Raw genomic sequence first — 18,713 nt, 5'->3', positions numbered from 1 at the left:
GGCACGGTCGGATGTCTCTCCGTGGATTTCCCGGGGCCTTCCCAGAGCTTATTCCCAGGCCCTTCCCTCGCTCCAGACCAGGGTGAGAGGGTGAGTGGGTGTGGGGTGTGTGTGTGTGTGTGTGGTATGTGGATGTGTCTGTGTGTTGAGCGTGCGAGGGAGGGGGGTGGGGTGCCAGCAGATTCTGTACTGAAAAATGGTGCCCTTCCTTCCTTCCTCCCGAAGGCTACGCTCCCGCCTGTCCTCGCTACAAACAGGCCAGGCCGGGCTGGGGGGCGCCGCTCCCGGCCTTAGCCCGGCCAGTACCCTCTGCGGCAGACGACGGTGAGCGATTCCAGCTCCAGCGCGCCGGCTGCCCCGCGGCCGGCGCGCCCTCCCGGTGCAGCAGGCGGGCGCTGTGACGTTCCCGGATAAATGCCGTGTAACTGTGTAGGCGAATGCGAGCTAAAAATAAGAACGGAAAATCTATCATTAAGGTATCATTGCGCCAGCGCAGCTATTTGAAGGCTCCCATGGTCCCTGGCGCCTGCGTTTGAAGCCCGCCTTCAGGCTTTGGAGGGTATTTGCAGAAAACTGCCAGCAGCGGCTCGCTAGCCAGACCTCGGGGCGCAGGGGTGGCGCCGGTAATTATGGCAACACTCAAATTAAATGCTCACGTCCCCCCTCCATATCTCCGCCTGTATTGTCCTCAGGTCGCTGGGGAAGCCACCAGAAGTAGGGTTGGATGCTGAAATGATGTGACCTGGTCGGTTACGCAAATATTAGAACTGAAAGCTCTTTCAGATTCATTTCGCCATCCACCTTCCTCCATCAACCTCGGAAAAGAAAAATAAAGTACCAGGAGGCAGCCTCTGGAGGAGAAAATGACAAATGGTACTTAACCCCAGGTCTACAGTGCGCTGCGGCGGGGCGCAAAGACGCCCGCTCCCAGGATGGCGAGCCTCTGGTGTTCCTTGGGTTAAACGAAAATTGATCTGATTTGTTAACACCCAAAGAGGAGAAGAGGAGATCGGGGGAGGGAGGACAGGATTTGTGTTTGTGCGTGTGCGCGTGTGTCCGGGGAGAAGGAGGAGGTGCCAAGGTGCAGCCTGCGCGCGGCTCTGCGCCTCGGCGGGCTGCGTGCGTGTGTCCCTGTCCGCGCTGCTGAAACGGGCTCTTCGAGGGATCAGCGTCACATGACTCCGCCTGCCCCTCGCCAGCGCGCAGCTCGCCAGTTCCTCCGTTTGCCCGGCGCCTGGGGAGGGTCGGGAGGCATCTCCAGGGCCCGGGGGCTCTGCGGAGTTGAGAAAAGGTTCTGGAGGGGAATGGTACATCTGGATTCCAGCAGCCGCGGCTCGGCGCCAGATCCTGGACTGTAGAGATTTGGTGGGGGGAGGGGAGGGGAGAGCGCGAAGGAGCGAGCGCCAGAGAGAGGCAGCGCGCAGCGCTCACGGACCGCGGCTGCCGGGTTCCGCGCGGAGAAGATGTAAGCGCGTGGAGTCGAGCTGGCCTCCGAGCACCATGCAGAAGGGGATCCGGCTGAACGATGGCCACGTCGCGTCCCTGGGGCTGCTGGCGCGCAAGGACGGAACGCGCAAAGGCTACCTGAGCAAGCGGAGTTCGGACAACACAAAATGGCAAACCAAGTGGTTCGCGCTGCTGCAGAACCTGCTCTTCTACTTCGAGAGCGACTCGAGCTCGCGGCCCTCGGGGCTCTACCTGCTGGAGGGCTGCGTCTGCGACCGCGCGCCCTCCCCCAAGCCTACGCTCTCGGCCAAGGAGCCGCTGGAGAAACAGGTGAGGCCAGCGCCGGGGCCGCGGCCCTTGGGGCTCCGGGCCTTTCCCCGGCCGAAGGCGCCCGAACTTTAGTCCCTCTACTTTCGGCGCCCTCGGAGAGATGGGAGGGTTGGCCTAAGCGGGCTGTAACCCGCGGTGGCCAGAGGGGCCCGGGACTGCAGGCAGGGAGCGGGTTTGGGCTGCGGCTGTCCTGCACCCGGCGAGCTCGGCAGGAGGCGGGCACAGAGCGGGCGAGACGCGGAGATGCGGAGGGAGACGCGGTTTGGAGAGAGATGGGGTGCCTCAGGACAGACAGAAACAATGAATGTAGAAGCACATCCAGCCAAAAATGGTGTGCCCACCACCCCGGAGAGCCCCGGACCAGGTAGCTGAATTTCCCCGCGCTTAGGCACGGAAAGGGTGAGACCGAGGCGTCCGAGCGCCGCGGCCCCTACCTCACCGCGGCGGGAGCGAAGACGAGCCAAGTTAGGGACTGCGCGCCGGGGTCGATTCCGCGCCATCGACCGGTAGTGAACTCCCAGCCGTCTCCACGCCCAAGCAACAAACCGAAGGGTTCCAGGGACCCTTCTGACGCGCTGGGGCCGGATCTGGGGCCGGGGCCGCTGCGGAGGCCGCGGGACAAGTGGGCGCATCTCTCACCCCCGCCCCCTGCGCCTCCGCCGCCGCCGCCGCAGTCGCGCCTCTAGCGCTGCCCTGGGGTTTCCGGAGTTGCGAGGCTGAAAGCCCAGGCCTGGATGGACCAGGGATCGGGGAGCCGTGGAGGTGAGCCTTTGGCGTGGGGGGATGGAGTAGGACCTGCGGCCACCAAGTGAGAGCCGCAGACAGCCAGAGAGCGATTTTTATGCTTGCTGCGCTCTCCAAAGGCATCCATCCCGATGCCTCTGGGAAGGGAAAGTCAAAGATAACGGATGCTAAAATGTCACCGCTGCGAGGGACCTGCGATCCAGCGGGACCTAACCAGCTGGTTACTGCCTGGATGAAGACCGGAGGCCAAAAGAGAGAAATTTGCTTGCCCAGTGTCATCTCAGGAGTTAAGGCCACCTTAAGGTTCTGAGAAGAGAACTAAGGGCTTGAAAGCCATTATTGCAAGCAGACTGGCAGTGATTGAATTGAATTAAATAAAAGCATCCTTGAAGTTGCCCTCCTGATGGTCCAAGATAGAGATCTGAGCTCAAACCCTGCAGCATGTCTCTTCCTCTCCTGCCCACAGCCCATAGGTGTTGGGAGATGAATTGGGAGGCTGGGAAAGGTGGACAGGAATATTTGAGGATGGATCTCTGAGAATGATGTGCCACCTGGTAGGTAGAGGCCCTCAGATGGCAAAGTGATGCAAAGAACGGGCAGCTCCTTAAGCTCAAGGCCAAAATGGGGCCTGGAAGACTCCCCTGGGAGAGGCAAACTCAGCCCGGGCCAGAGATGTTCTCTCAGCCCTTGACAACCTGCTCTTTGCTGGCCTTCCAGAATAGTACCAACACTTGCCGGCCAAAGTCCACCCATGGCCTAGAGCCCCAGCTGGCGCCCATCCTCAACCTCTTATACCAGAGCACAAAGCTGAGCTCCCAGGCAGGCAGCGAGAAAAGGCTGGAGGAAACTGAGCTGCTATTGGGCTCACAGTGTCTGTTCTCAGCCCCCTGGACCAGAAACAGGCCTGAGATGATTCACAGCTCTGCAACTTCCTGTGTGACCTGTTAACACACTAAACTTCTCTGAGCCTCTCTTTTGTAATCTACAAAGTGGAGGTAATAACACTTATCTTTCTGGGGTTTTGAGAACACGTATAATGTGTATGCAAGGATGCTCACGGTCCATTTTAGTTTGATGTTTTAGTTTGAATCTGAATGATACCCACCTGACCAGGGAGTAGAAAGTGAAAGTGAAGTCGCTCAGTCGTGTCCGACTCTCAGCAACCCCATGGACTGCAGCCTACCAGGCTCCTCCATCCATGGGATTTTCCAGGCAAGAGTACTGGAGTGGGGTGCCATTGCCTTCTCCGAAAGTCTGATTAGTTAATCTTAATTAGCTTCCTACCAGGGAGTAGAGGCCTAACATAAAATGTTGAAGCTGAAAAGAACCTCAAAGAGATCCTACGACCCACTCCTCCCATTTTACAGACAGGGAAACCTGGAGAGCAGATTGGGAAGAGAATTACTACCTGATTCAGATTCAGTGGCAGAATTAAGACCTAGAATTCATCCAGTGTCTAAGAATTCCTAAAAATGCCCTCTTACATTGATTCTAAATCATTCACCTTTGGGCTCAGGTGTTGAATCGTGCTAGCAACCCACTCCAGTATTCTTGCCTGGAGAATCCCAGGGACAGAGGAGCCTAGTGGGCTGCCGTCTATGGGGTCGCACAGTCGGACACGACTGAAGCGACTTAGCAGCAGCAGCAGCAGTGGATTATGGGAGGGATAGGAGTGCAAAGCCAATTGCTGGTGTCCTCACGTGGTCCAAGCCATTTTCCCAGAAGAGCAATGGTCAAGAGATCCTCCAGTATGGTAGTGAGAGTAGCCTTCCTGGCACAGTAGAACCAGAAGAGGGTTGAGAATAGTAGGTGGCCATCTGGTACTGTCCAGCTCAGGTGCAGATTTCTGTTAAAGACGTGTGCTTTGTCTTATATACTTCTATAGATGGTCCATTTGACTCCAGGCCAAGTTTGGCTGCTCCTTTGCACTGCATGTGTCTATAAAAATTTATAGCTTTTTGTTTTCTAAATCTTTGAGTAAAATTGATCGTGCCAGCAGCAAATCAGTGTTTCTCCTTGAATTGTAGTCCCTGTGACACCTACAGTGCACCAGCATGAGAGGCCCAGCTCCAAGCCATTCTGTGACTAGATTTGCCTTGCAAACCACAGGAAACCTTAATTCAAAACCAGCTGGGGTTGTGGCAGAGAACCCACATGTGAGGGACCACAAAAAGGCCATCAGTTCGACTGGACTGGCCAGTATCTAGTGAAGACTCGATTTTAGCAGAATGTCATTTTTATCCAGGTCTAAGCAGGCAGCAGAGGACATGGCACCCCACTCCAGTACTCTTGCCTGGAAAATCCCATGGATGGAGGGGCCTAGTAGGCTACAGTCCATGGCATCTCGAAGAATAGGACACGACTGAGCGACTTCACTTTCACTTTTCACTTTCATGCACTGGAGCAGGAATTAGCAACCCACTCCAGTATTCTTGCCTGGAGAATCTCAGGGACAGAGGAGCCTGGTGGGCTGCCATCTATGGTGTTGCACAGAGTCAGACACGACTTAGCAGCAGCAGCAAGCAGGCAGCACGTCCACCTGGGAGAATCAGGGTTAGTTTCTCTAGAAATAAAAACCAAGTCTTGGCTGGAAACTACCCCAGTGGCAGGGATGCGTGAGGAATGAAACACACAGTAGGTGCTCAGAAGGTACTTATGAAGCTGAACTTACTGATGTATCCTTGTTAATTCCACACTCCATGTCTTCGAGACTGACTGTACAGCAGTCAGGCCCTGAGCTGTGCCGTAGGCCCAGGAAGCTTGGGTGTCATAGTCCCCAACCCCCCAGGAAGATGAACACAGATAAAGATGTGTTAGAGCTGTATAGTCTGTGAAGATGCTCCAATAGGATATGCAGGGGCTCTGGGAGTCCAGGCCACCCTAACATGATGCACTGTCCTCTCGCTGCTTCTGTACTGGTCTGACTGCGTCTGGTGCAGCCCTAACATCTTGGAGCCCTGATTTCGGATCCCAAAGCCTCATAAAGTCACAGGGGCTCAGCCATGCTCCCCTGCCAACCGGCAGTTGCAAGCACTCCCTATACACTGGCCTGAGCCCTGTTTGCTCAGTCCTGACCCCCTTGCCTCTGACCCTATGGCCCACACACTGAAGACCAAGAGGCTCTGAACGTAAAATTTGGGTTCAGAAATTGACCCTAAGTGTTCTTTTTTTAAGGTTTTTTTTTTATGTGGACCATTTTTAAAGTCTTCATTGAATTTGTTCCAATACTGCTTCTGTTTTATATTTTGGTCTTATGGCCACAAGGCATGTGGGAATCTTAGTTCCCCAACCAGGGATCGAACCCATATTCTTTGCATTGGAAGGTGAAGTCTTAACCACTGGACCACCAGGGAAGTCCCAACCCTGGGTGTTGTTGCTCTGCTTTGGCATGGAGTCACCCCACATTGGCTTTTTCTACTGTCATTCCCAGCTCTCTGAAACAGAGCTTCCAACCCCAACTTCTCAGGCATGGACTTGACCAAACCAACCCCAGGACTTCCTTATCACCCAACCAGGGAGGGTCAAAATATAGACCCCAGGCCCTTCCTGATCCCTTCATCCAGAACCTCAGCACTGATGCAGGCAGAGGGTCCAGAAGCTGGGGGCCCACAGTACCTGTTGTCCACCCGTGGGTGCCTTTCCCTGGAGACCAGATGAAGGCCCTCTCCTGGTCCTCATTTCTGGGTGGCCTGGTGTCTCCATGTTAAAGACAACCGTAAGTCCATGAGCATTCCCACTTTGCAGATGAGGAAACAATCTCATCCGCACCACTGAGCAAGGTAGTGGCTGAAATGCTCTCTGGCTTTCTCTGCAGCAGCGCTGTCTTCACCACAAAGCCTGCCCTCCAATTGCTGTAGCTCATCCTGCCTCTTGGCCAATCAGAAAAGCAGAAACCTGGATGCAGGGAAATAAGCTTACTCTAAAAGCAACACCCCTCAGACACAGGGATGTTACCCACGCGCGCGCACACACACACACACACGTGGGGCCAGCAGCTCAGCCTGCCATACTTGCACCTCTGGAAGGACCAGCAGGGCTGTCCCCTTCTCCGGTTTCAGACCAGGGCCAGGCCAGGAGATGTGGGGCCCCAGAGTTCACTGTGGAGGGGACTCATGTCCCCACCCTAGCTCCCAAATATTTCTAGCACTGACACGAGGTTGAAGAGCCTCAATAATTACACCTTGTGTGTGTGTGTGTGTGTGTGTGTATTCGGTTGTGTCCAAGTCTTTGCAACCCCATGAATTACAGCCCATCAGGCTTTGTCCATGAGATTTACCAGGCAAGAATCTGGAGTGAGTTGCCATTTCCTCCTCCAGGAATCTTCCTGACCCAGGGATCGAAGCTGAGTCTCCTGCACCTCTGGCACTGGCAGGTGGGTTCTTTATGAGTTTAGCCAGTGGGGAAGCCCTAGTGACACTGTAGTTGGGACATTTATTTGTGCAGTACACAATTTGGCTCTCGGTGTCAGGCCGATACCCGGTCCTGTGGATACAGAAAAAAATGGAATTGATTCCCCGTCTTTAAAGCTCACCATGGAGTAGAGCGCTCCGTAAACACGAAGTACCAGAACTCTCCATGCTCAGGAGTCCAGACTCTCTTCCCACCCCTGCCTTGGGTCAGGAGCTCACAGTGTCAGGCTTGATATGTTGGACTCGCTCACATGGTCCCTCCTTGCCCCACACCAGTCCCTGGCCACATGGCAATCCTTGGGACTGAGCTTCTAGAGGATAAACCTGACCATGTTCTAGGTCCCTGAGCATGTCACTGTCTTCCATCGCCTTTGGGAAAAAATGCAGGTTCTCCAGCATCACCCAGAGCACCCAGCAGCCTCCAGCCTCTACCTGCCCTGCCAACCCTGCCCCACCCTCCCCTGCCCCTCCTTCCTCACCTAACCCTGCCTCCTCTTGCCCATCTCAAGGCCTCTGCAGAAGCTGCTCCCTATGCCTGGAATGATCCCCCCCTCTGCCCCCAGGTTTAGTGACCAACTTCTCCTCCTTCAAAGACCTCCTTTTAGGTCTTAGCCTAAAAGTCATCTCCTGAGCCCCCCACCCCCACCCTGTGGGAGCTAGAGGAGCCCCAGGTCCCCCATCGCAGGCTTGCACAGCCCTCTGTCCATCATCCACATGGCTTATCAGGCTAGGCTTACTTGATGTATTTAGCTGGTGGTTTGTGAAGGGTCTTCCTTCTCCCTGTAGAATGTAAAGGCTGGAGGGCACGTCTTACATCCAGTCCCTTCCCCTCATCATCCTGAAAGCCCCATGAGGTTATCCCTGATAACCTTTTTTGAGGTGACAAAACTGAGGCTCAGAGATGGTCAGTAACTTGTCCAAGATTAAAGAGCACATACTTGGCAAAGCTAGCCTGTGAACCCAAGTCTGTGCATGTGTGCAGTTGTGTCCAATTCTTTGTGACCCCATGCACTGTAGCCTGCCAGATTCCTCTGTCCATTGGATTTCTCAGGCAAGAATACTAGAGTGGGTTGCCACACCCTCTTCCAAGTGATCTTGCCGATCAGGAATTGAACCCAAGTCTCCTGCATTGCAGGTGGATTCTTTACAGCTGAGCCACCGGGGAAGCCCGAACGCAGGTCCATGTGACTCTAAAACCTGTGCTTCCCAACCACAAGCACAGCACAGAGACTGGGGCTGAGGGACTGCTTGAGTTTAGTATCCTCTGCCAAGAGAAATAAAGAATGAGAGAGAGAGAGAGAGAATTAACAGCAAGCAAAAGGATGGTGCTGTCTTTCTGGTGACATCTGGGAAGCAGCTTTTGTTTCTGCTTGGGTGGGAGACTTGCACCTCAAGTCCCAGGAGTTGGGGATAAGCCCCCCAAGGCAGGCATCCATACCCCACGGGCTCTCTGGCATCTGTGGGAGCCTGGAGCCAGCGCCTGCATGCACGGAGCCAAGAACAGGACTCAGCCCCCTGGTGTTTATGCAGGAGAGTCGGTGACGCGTGCACTTGAGGGGGGCCCAGAACACTGCCAACGCCTAGACGCCTCTGGGAGGGCACCTGTCGTGCTGGGAGCAGCTGCGAGCCTCGGACACCCCCGCGGCCCATCCCCTCCCCAGCTTGGAGAGGAAGGCGCAGCCCCCAAGCACATGGCTTCAACTCCCGGCTCATTCACTGAGGGGTTTGTCCACCCCCAGCAGTGACGTGGAACTGGGTAAAAGCCACATGGACTGACTTTGGATTCTGGCTCTGCCAGCTCCCAGCTTGGGAAGGTCTGCAAGCTCTCCGAGCCTCAGCGTCCCCATCTGTGAGATGGAGTCTGTAACTCAGCCTGCCCCGCCGCTTGTTCTGAGTGTCATAGTGGGTGCTGTTTGTAAAGCCCTCGCATAGTACAGTTGCTGTTGTTTAGTTGCTCAATCATGTCTGACTCTTTGTGGCCCCATGGACTGTAGCCCACCAGGCTCCTCTGTCTATGGGATTTTTCAGACAAGGATGCTGGAGTGGGTTGCCATTTCCTTCTGCAGGGGATCTTCCTTATCCAAGGATTGAACCCGGGTCTCCTGCATTGCAGATGGATTCCTTACCACTGAGTCACTGAGAAGTTCCCCCCGCCACCCCCCTCAATAGCACAGTAGGTCCAATCAATACATTATAACTATTGTGGCTTCCCTGGTGGCTCAGACCGTAAAGAATCTGCCTGCAACATAGGAGACCCAGGTTCAATCCCTGGGTTGGGAAGATCCCCTTGCAGAAAGAAATGGCAACCCACTCCAGTATTTGTGCCTGGAGAATCCCATGGTCAGAGGAGCCTGGCGGGCTGCAGTCCATGGGGTCACAAAGAGTCAGTCACGACTGAGCATCTAACACTTTTGCTTTAATTGTGGCTTCACCTTTCATGGTTATGACAGGCACTTCCTCCACAAAGCAAGGACCCAGATCCCCTGCGTCTCTGGAAGGTTTGAAGTGAGCCAACACAGACCCTTGACCCTGGATATAAAAATAGGATGGTAAATCTTAACTCAGAGAACCTATGGGTTTCTGAGAAGGTCTGAGTGAGCATGCCCCTGAAAGAGGGAAAGTGGCTGCAGGAGCTTCCTTCATCCATGGTGGCCACGCCATCACCCAGCCCTGTGGATTTCACCTCCTAAATCTCTCGCAGACCATCCTCTCTGGTTGCTCTCTTCCTCCAAGGCTCTAGTCCAGGCCACCATCATCCTGTCTGGACTTAGGTGCAGGCCTCCTAACGAGGATACTAGTCCGCATGGGTGACGTCATGCTGCAGTAACAAACAAGCCCCCAATTTCCAGGAACACAACAGAGGCTTATTTCCTGCTTGGGCTTTGGCAGGAGGGCACTGCTCACTGTGACCGCTCAGGGACACAGCCTGACATAGATTCATCCTGACACCTGCCTCCCCGGTCACCTCCACCAAGGGCGGGTATGTGGCCAATCTCTCCCTGGCTCTTAAAGCTTCCCCCCACACCCAGAATTGGACCGCTCTGGCCACAGTTCAGGGTGACAAGGCAGGTCACGTGGCTTCAGTTCAGAGGCAGTAGGGACGTGCAGACCTACCATGAAAGCAGGGCTCTAGAGGTGTTGGGAGAACCGTCTCCATACATTCACTGTGTCCCGGCACTTATGTGCCTCTCTGCAGCAGAGCACTTTCCAAAATGCAGATCTAGTCACCACACACACACACATGAGTAGCTGAGAGGAAAGCAGAAGCGCCATCGTGACGGGTGTAATGACAGGAAGCAGAGATTGTGCCCAGCAATGTGTGCTCACACCTACAGGGGCATCTCTTCCCAGCCTGGGGTCACTGGGGAGACTCCACCCAGAAAGGGGCAAGTAGGACGGTGAATGCGGCTTGCGGGGGAGGCAGAGCTGGCCCCTAAAGCCCATGTGCAGGTTACAGAGCACAGTGAGGAGCTGGCACAGGTCTCAATGCCAGAATGGACTGCTGTCAGCTCCAGGCTGGCAAGATCGAGGCAGGGGGAGGAGAAACAGGAGGAAAACCCATCAGGAGGCAGGAGGTCAGGTTGGACAAGGCTGTCAAATGGAGCGGTCACAAAGGCCTGAATTTGGGGAGTGTGAGAACACTGAAGATTCCACCCTCTCTATTATGCGTCACCCTGCATTGTGCCCCTGAAACCATCCCTGGTTCCCACGTGCCCTGGACTGCACAACCTCTGGATCTTCCTACCTCCCAGGCTTGGTAGTGAGCCCGTGAAAGCTCCAGGTGGTCTCCATACCTTCTCCTCCAGCCACCGCTCAGATAGAGCACCTTTGCAGCTGACGGCTTACAAAGTCCTTTCCATGCCTAGCGTTTCATGCAACACCAAGGTAACCCTGCTGTTCCTGCAGTTGTACGTGGGGAAGAGCTCATCCTTGCTCGGATGAAGCTCAGATAGATGGAGCTCATCTCTCCACAAACACCTGAGTGTCTGTGTCATGCAAGACCCCGAGCCCTTGCTGTTAATAAATGTCAGGCCTCCTGGTTCTGGGTTGTTAAGATCAGAGGACATCCAGGCCTCTATTGTTAAATTCAGCAATTTATAGTTAAAGACCACGTCTTACTAAACTAGCAAGGGTAATGCAGTTCCTTTCCCCTGAAAAAGAGAGAGAATTATTTTCAAGAAGATAATTCCCAGTTGAATTTTGATTTATTTTTCAAATTGAGAAATCTAACTGAGACCTTAAAATGAAATTAATTTTAGAAGTGTGAATGAATGAATTTTTAGCCGCTGTAGCTGGCATTCCAAAAACACGTCTGGAAATTCAGACAGACTTGATTGACTTTTCCTCTGTCAGAATATATGAGTGAAATATAACCAGCTTTGTGGAATTGCCTCTTAGACTCTTAGCCAAACTCAAGGAATTAGTGAAATAGCTTGGAAGCACTAGTCAATCATGCAGCACTCTCCGTGTGCCCGTTAACCTTACCCCTAGCCTGCTGCTGCGCATCTACACTTTCTTCAACAGTGGGTCTTCCCTGCCCTCCAGCTACACTGGTTGTCGCTTGGACTCCCCTCACCTCTCTGACAGATCCACAGGCTTTGGGGAGCTTGGGGGAAGGACTGGTGTTCTGTATGGAGAGCCCATACAGTGTGGGCACAGGTGAGGAGAGGCAGGCGTGTAATTACATCTGAGAGCTTCCTGGTAGTCTGGGCACAAAGGGAAACCAGCCAATTATGGAACACCCATTGCCTCCCAGAAAGTCACAGTGCAATTCATCCAGTAGGAGCACTTGCGTACCCAGGGGCTTACGTATGGGAGACTACTAGGGAGTGATGAGGACCTCAGGGGCAGAATCACTGCAGAAACAGAGGTTCACCCCCCATCAGTGGCTCCCACTGGCTCTCAGGGCAGGCTGAGCGTGCTCACTGAAGATCACACTCCATGAGGCTACAATGCTCAGGTCCAAAAGATAGTGTCCTGGTGACTGGACAACACAGGGGGCAGCTTGGAGAACCTGGGAAGTGGATGGTCAGTTAGGCACTCTCAAACAGCCACTGACTTTTAAAATTTTAGAATTGGTAATATACTCCCATTGTTTGACATTCAGAAGTTACAAAGACGTAAACAGTGAAAATGCTGCTTCCCACTGCTAACCCTGGCAATCCAGTTCTCCACAGAGGATTTTAATGTTACCAGTTGCTTATGTGTTCTTCCAGAGAGATTATACATGCAAATATATGCAAAGGTATATAGATGTATGGCCATGTATATGCATATCTGTATAATTATGCAAATGGCAACATACTGCAAGCACTATTCTACACATTTTTCTCAGTATATTGTGGAGATAGTTCTCTATATTGATCGTCTTCATCCTTTTTTACAGCTGCATAGAAGGAATTTTTGCTTTGCTGAAAGAAGGAAAAAAACTCCAGTCTGGATAGGTCTGTCTTTCACCTTCTGTCAAAAACCCAGTTAGAAGTGACCTGTGCATAAGGATGTTTACTAATTTCAGGTCTGTTTGTAAGAAAAAAGACTACAAATTACCCAAATGTCCCTCAAGAGGAGATTAGCCAAATAAACCGCAGCACATCCACACGGTGGAATACTATGCAGCTAATAAAAAGGTGAGGACAGTAAATATAGAGAATTATCTCCACAATGTAGTCAGAAAAACACATGCAGAATAGTGTTTGCAATATGTTACCCTTTGTATAATTATACAGACATGCATATATATGGTCATGTATCTATATATCTTTGTATATATAATCTTTCTGGTGTGGTAACCAGGCCCTAGGAGAACCATGACTTGAGAACTCAGAGGCAGAGGTCAGTGAAATGAGGCCACTCAGAGCAGGGTAGGTGGGAGAGCAGGTAGGAAGAAGGTCATGAAGTGGCTTCCAGCCTCCAAGTGGAGTCATGTCAAGTGAGGTGGAGGGTGTGAGTAGGCAGGGTCCTTTCTGGGTTGGTGTGAGAGTACCAGTGGGACTGGTCGAGGCCAGTACTTCTATTGAGTAGGACCATTTGGAACACAGGGTACCCCGGGACACCCCTCTGTATGTCCCAGTCACAAGGGTGGTACAGCCAGGGCAGGGAGGAAGCAGCCTGAAGAGCCATTCACTGTGCTACAGACACGGTGAGACAGGGCAGTGTGCAAGCCCTGAGGGGCCTGGCCTGAGTCAGCAGGACCTCTTCTGCAAAAGCCAGAGAGCAGACGGACTTCCCCTGGGATCTCAACAGTGAGTGGTGGAAAGGGACCTCAGATGATGGGGAGCCTGAGTGGGTGGCCCCTTATTGAAGGAGAGATGGACTTCAGGCAGAGCACTGCACACACACACACACACACACATATGCTGATGAGGCCCCTTCAGGTCCACTCTAGCACAGTCCTGTTTGCCCTGGGACCTCCGCAGCATCCGGGAGAGAGGGCTGACTGAGGCACAGGGCCAACTGGGACCATGCTCCCAAAGATGGACCAGGAGGGAGGGGCCAGGGCCCGTGGGGGAGAAGCTGATGATGCCTAGCTAGACCACTGGAGTGGACCTACCAAGAGGAAGGGGCGGGGCTGACCAAGAGCGATGGCCTCCATCCTGCCGCTGACCCCAGCCCACCTCCCTCTTGGAGGAGACAGCGAGCAGAGGCCCAGACAGGACAATGGGTCTGGTTTCTGGTCAAGGAGCATGACTCAGAGAGGATAAGACCAGGGGCAGGGAGACCAGAGGGAATGGTTTACCCAGTTGGGAGATGAGGAACCTTGGAAGCAGGCACAGCGGTGAGGATGGGAGAATGCACAGTGCCAGAGATATCCAAAGCAGAGAACTTGGTGACCCACTGAATATCAGAAAGGAAGAAGCAGGAGCTGAAGGTGTTGGAAACAACGCCCCAAATGGCTGATTGAGAGTAATCCTTTGATCTTAGTACAGCTCTGACACGTCAGTTTCTAAGCCTCTCCCATGCCTCTTGTGTGTGTACGTGTGCATATGCCTTGCTTATTTGAGGAGGGTTAGTTTACAACAACAGCAGTGTATTCCCTCATAGGTCCAGAGGCTAGAGGTCTAAGACCAAGATGCCTACGGGGCCATGGTCCCTCTGCAGTCTCAGGAAGAGCCTTTCCTTTCTTCTGCTGGCTCCTGATGGCTGCCAGCAATCCTTGGTGGTCCTTGATGTGTAGATTCATCTCTCCAGTCTCTGCCTCCCTCTTCACATGACTTCCTTCCCTGTGTGTCTGTCCAGATTTCTCTCTTTTTATTAAAGCCTCTTATTGTTATCCAGTATGACTTCATCTTCCTTTGCTTACATCTGTAAAGATCCTATTGTCAAATAAGGTATTTTAAAAAAAAATTTTATTGGAGTAGAGTTGATTTACAATGTTATGTTTGTTTCAGATGTACAGCAACGTGAATCAGCTGTACATATACATATATCCCCCTTTTTAGATTCTTTTCCCATATAGGCCATTACAGAGTATTGAGCAGAGTTCCCTGTGCTATACAGCAGGTTCTCAATCGTCATCTATTTTAGACAGAGTAGTGAGTATATATCAATCCCAAACTCCCAATATTTCCCTCCCTCACCTTTCCCTGTTGTAACCATAAGTTTGTTTTCTACATCTGTGACTCTATTTCTGTTTTGTCAATCAGTTGCTTTGTACCATTTTTTTTTTACGTAACACATATTTGCAAATAAGTTCTTAGTCACAGATTCTGATGGACATGAATGTTAGGAGGGCACAATTTGTACCCAGCATGTATATGCACAAGTGTGTGGTTTTTCTAGTAATTGGCCACTAACTAGTTGTTTTGATGGGGCTTCCCAGGTGGCTCAGTGGTAAAAATTCCTCCTGCCAATGCAGGAAACTCTTCCATAGGTTGGGAAGATCCCCTGGAGGAGAAAATGGCAACCCCCTCCCAGTATTCTTGCCTGAGAAATCCCATGGACAGAGGAGCTTGGTGGGCTACTGTCCATGGGGTCAGAAGAGTCAGACATGACTGAGTGACTGAGGACACAGGTTGTTTAGACCCATCACTTGGACATGGCAAATGATTTGAGTAGTTTAAAAACCATTATCAAGCACTTCTATGAACCAGGAGCTTTCACAGCATCATATGTTTTGCACAACCCTGTGAGATTTGTGATATCCTCCCCTTTTTGTGAAAGAGAAAACAGGTCTACAGAAATGAAGAGATATATTGAAGACACCAAGGCTAAATAATATATAATAAATTTAAACCCAAGTGACTCCAAAGCCTAGCATGTGCCACAGGTCCTGGAGTCCTGGAACACTAGTTTCATGGAATGTTGATAGATCTTCCAAAAAATGAAAAGTGTTCCCTGGTGGGATAAGTTCTGGAAGAAGTTCCTTCAGGGACTTCCCTGGTGCTCCAGTGGCTAAGACGCTGCACTTCCAATGCAGGAGCCTGGATTTCAATCCCTCAATTTCAATAGAGTCAGGGAACTCTATCCCGCATGCCACAACTAAGAACTGATGCAGCCAAATAAATAAATATTTTTAAACAACATGCATCGTTAAACGTATTTAAGAGAAGAAGTCCCTTCATTGTACGACACTCAGTGCCTTTATGAAGTGAGCGGGCCTCCTCTCCCTAAAGAGACATAAGTCTCATTAATGGAAAGCCATGGCCCACACCCTTCCAGACAACTCACCTGCCTGAGAAGTAAATACAATGCCACCTGCTTTGTGGCATTTGCTGTGCAATGATTAATTAATGATCTGGGCTCCCGTGCCACGGTGACACAAATTCAGCCACCCATTCAGCAAACGAAGACCATTCCAAACCATTCCAAACCCAGGCAGAGGCACGGTGCCAGGCTCTGGGGACATTCTTGGTCAGGAATTATTTGTTTGAAAGGAGCAGGAGCCCATTCAAAGCAGCTTAAGCAAAAAGGACTGCTCTTGGAATGGTTACTGTGGTAATTAACGGAACCCACGGAGCAAACCTGTGTCCCGGTCTCCAAGGCCTGGACCAGAACCGTCTCTCTCTGCCCTGTCCTCCCCCACCCCCAACTTTAGTTCCATGGTCTCTCATCTCCACTTCTCTCTGAGACATTTCTGCCTCCTCCTTTGTTGTTGGTACTTCAACACACACTGCTCATTAATTTAATCTCTCCCTGTCACTGTTCCAAATAAGTGAAAATTCCTGGATGGATGGCATGCCTCTATGGCTGCTCCAGGACGGGGGGCTCCAGGAGAACGTGGGGGGATGAGTAGGGGAAAGAGGTGCTTCTTCTGCAGACACTGCTCCCTCTTAGGGGTTCGCAGCACTGGGTGAACACTGGGACCAACAGGAGAGCTTTGATAAATATCAGTGCCTGAAACCTATGCCTTCCCTGTTCCCTGCTCCCACATTCTGGTTTAACGTGCCTAAAAACAGGGCTCGAGCATCCGTGTCGGCTTAGGTTCTCAGGTATCTCTATTGGGAGGCCCAGATCGGGACTCTGTGCTGTACAGCAAGTCCCCTACATACCAACCATCAAGTTGTGAACTTTCAAAGATGTAAACGTGTGTTTGCATGTCCAGTCAATGAGTTAGTTCATGTGTCTGGCGTACCTTGTCACGTGCGCGCATCCTCTCCAAACGGTTGTGCTTGTGTGCACTTTACTGTCCAGTACTATGTAGAGTACAATAGCGCAGTGTCTTTTCTGCAAGCCCAGGATGTCCGGAAGCAAGCGTAAAAGCAGCGGTGATGTAGCTGGTACTACTGTGCTTTCCAAGGTACTGCATTGTTAAGACTAAAACTGTTTTCTTTAATTTTTGTGTTTGCTTTTTATGTATTGCTTGTGAGAAAAGTATTCTACACCTATTACAGTACAGTACCATGTAGCCGATCATGTTAGTTGGGTACTTAGAGTAATTTTGTTGGACTCATGAACAAATTGAACTTACAATCGTGCTCTTGGAACAGGACTAGTTTGTATGTAGGGGATTTACTGTGATAGGAAAGACAATAAAAAGTCATTACAAGAGGATAATGGCTTTGATGGAGAAGCTTAGGGGCGGACACGACTGAAGTGACTTAGCAGCAGCAGCAGCAAGGGCTAGCGCACCTGACAGTCCAGAGGGAGCAGGAAAGAGATCCGTTAAGACCTGAGTGTGAGAAGTGCCCGTGCCTGGCAGAAAGCACTAGGCATCGCGGGCTTCCATGTTTGTCACTGATTACTACCATGAGATGGACAGTGTCTGGGTTTACAGTGTGGACAAAAGATATAGGCTGAATTCACAAATGAGAAATCACTCAGGTAGAGAGTTAAAGGTGGAGAGACCTTGATTTTGCATGATTGAGACCACTCATGCATAGTTGACCAAAGCAGGTGTCAGTGTCATGCCCACTTGCCAGGAAGCTTCCCAGCTGGCTCAGATGGTAAAGAATCCGCCTGCAATGCAGGAGACCCAGGTTCAATCCTTGGGTCAGGAAGATTCCCTGGATAAGGGAACAGCAACCCACTCCAGTATTCTTGCCTGGAGAATCCCATAGGTAAAGGAACCTGGCAGGCCTACGGTCCATGGGGTCACAGAGTTGGACACGACTGAGCAACTAACGCTTTCACTTTCCACTTACCAGGGGGAGAGGCAGAGGCTGCCCAGAGTCCCTGGTTCTGAGCCGCACAGTCAAGCATGGACCCCACTGTTGAGACTTCCACCTGCTCCACCTTTTGTAGGATGACCAGGGGTCCTGGTGTGCTCAGGACTGTCTTGGTTTTAGCTCCAGAGTCCGCTGCTTGCAGAAGCGCCTCAGTTCAGTTCAGTCACTCAGTCATGTCCAACTCTCTGTGACCCCATGGACTGCAGCATGCCAGACTTCCCTGTCCATCAGCAACTCCCAGAGCTTGCTCAAATTCATATCCATTGAGTAGGTGATGCCATCCAACCAACTCATCCTCTGTTGTCCCCTTCTCCTCCTGCTTTCAATCTTTCCCAGCATCAGAGTCTTTTCCAATGAGTCAGTTCTTCTCATCAGGTGGTCAAAGTATTGGAGTTTCAGCTTTAGCATCAGTCTTTCCAATGAATAGTCAGGACTAATCTCCTTTAGGGTGGACTGGTTTGATCTCCTTACAGTCCAAGGGATTCTCAAGAGTCTTCTCCAACACCACAGTTCAAAAGCATCAATTCTTCGGTGCTCAGCTTTCTTTATAGTCCAACTCTCACATCCATACATGACCACTGGAAAAACCTTAGCTTTGACTAGACGGACCTTTGTTGGCAAAGTAATATCTCTGCTTTTTAATATGCTGTCTAGGTTGGTCATAGCTTTTCTTTCAAAGAGCAAGTGTCTTTTAATTTCATGGCTGCAGTTACCATCTGCAGTGATTTTGGAACCCAAGAAAGTAAAGTCTGTCACTATTTCCACTGTTTCCCCCTGTATTTGCTGTGAATTGATGGGACCGGATGCCATGATCTTAGTTTTTTTAATGTTGAGTTTTAAGCCAATTTCTTCACTCTCCACTTTCACCTTCATCAAGAGGCTTTTTAGTTCCTCTTCACTTTCAGCCAGAAGGATGGTGTAATCTGCATATCTGAGGTTATTGCTGTTTCTCCCGGCAATCTTGATTCCAGCTTGTGCTTCTTCCAGCCCAGCGTTTCTCATGATGTACTCTGCATATAAGTTAAATAAGCAGGGTGACAATATACAGCCTTGATGTACTCTTCCCAATTTGGAACCAGTCTGTTGTTTCCTGTCCGGTTCTAACTGTTGCTTCTTGACCTGCATACAGAGTTCTCAGGAGCCTGGTAAGGTGGTCTGGTATTCCCATCTCTTGAAGAAT

At 51.4% G+C, this 18,713-nt stretch overlaps 1 protein-coding gene across 3 annotated transcripts in view; it reads left to right on the top strand.

Moving 5' to 3' along the window:
• The first annotated feature begins 619 nt into the window (after positions 1 to 619).
• RASGRF1 (Ras protein specific guanine nucleotide releasing factor 1) overlaps positions 620 to 18,713 on the top strand; it is a 100,290-nt gene continuing 82,196 nt past the window's right edge. Inside the window, exon 1 of one of the 3 annotated variants that reach the window (XM_070775235.1) lies at positions 620 to 1,776. In XM_070775235.1, coding sequence (XP_070631336.1) covers positions 1,501 to 1,776 — 276 coding nt within the window. In that variant the 5' untranslated portion in view covers positions 620 to 1,500. The remainder of the gene's footprint in view (positions 1,777 to 18,713) is intronic. The other 2 variants (XM_070775236.1, XM_070775234.1) reach the window with 2 other exon arrangements.

Source organism: Bos indicus, chromosome 21 (genome assembly GCF_029378745.1).
Source record: "Bos indicus isolate NIAB-ARS_2022 breed Sahiwal x Tharparkar chromosome 21, NIAB-ARS_B.indTharparkar_mat_pri_1.0, whole genome shotgun sequence".
NCBI lineage: Eukaryota > Metazoa > Chordata > Mammalia > Artiodactyla > Bovidae > Bos > Bos indicus.
The sequence above is the reverse complement of the archived record's forward strand: the minus strand, read 5'-3'. Positions and strand labels throughout refer to the sequence as shown.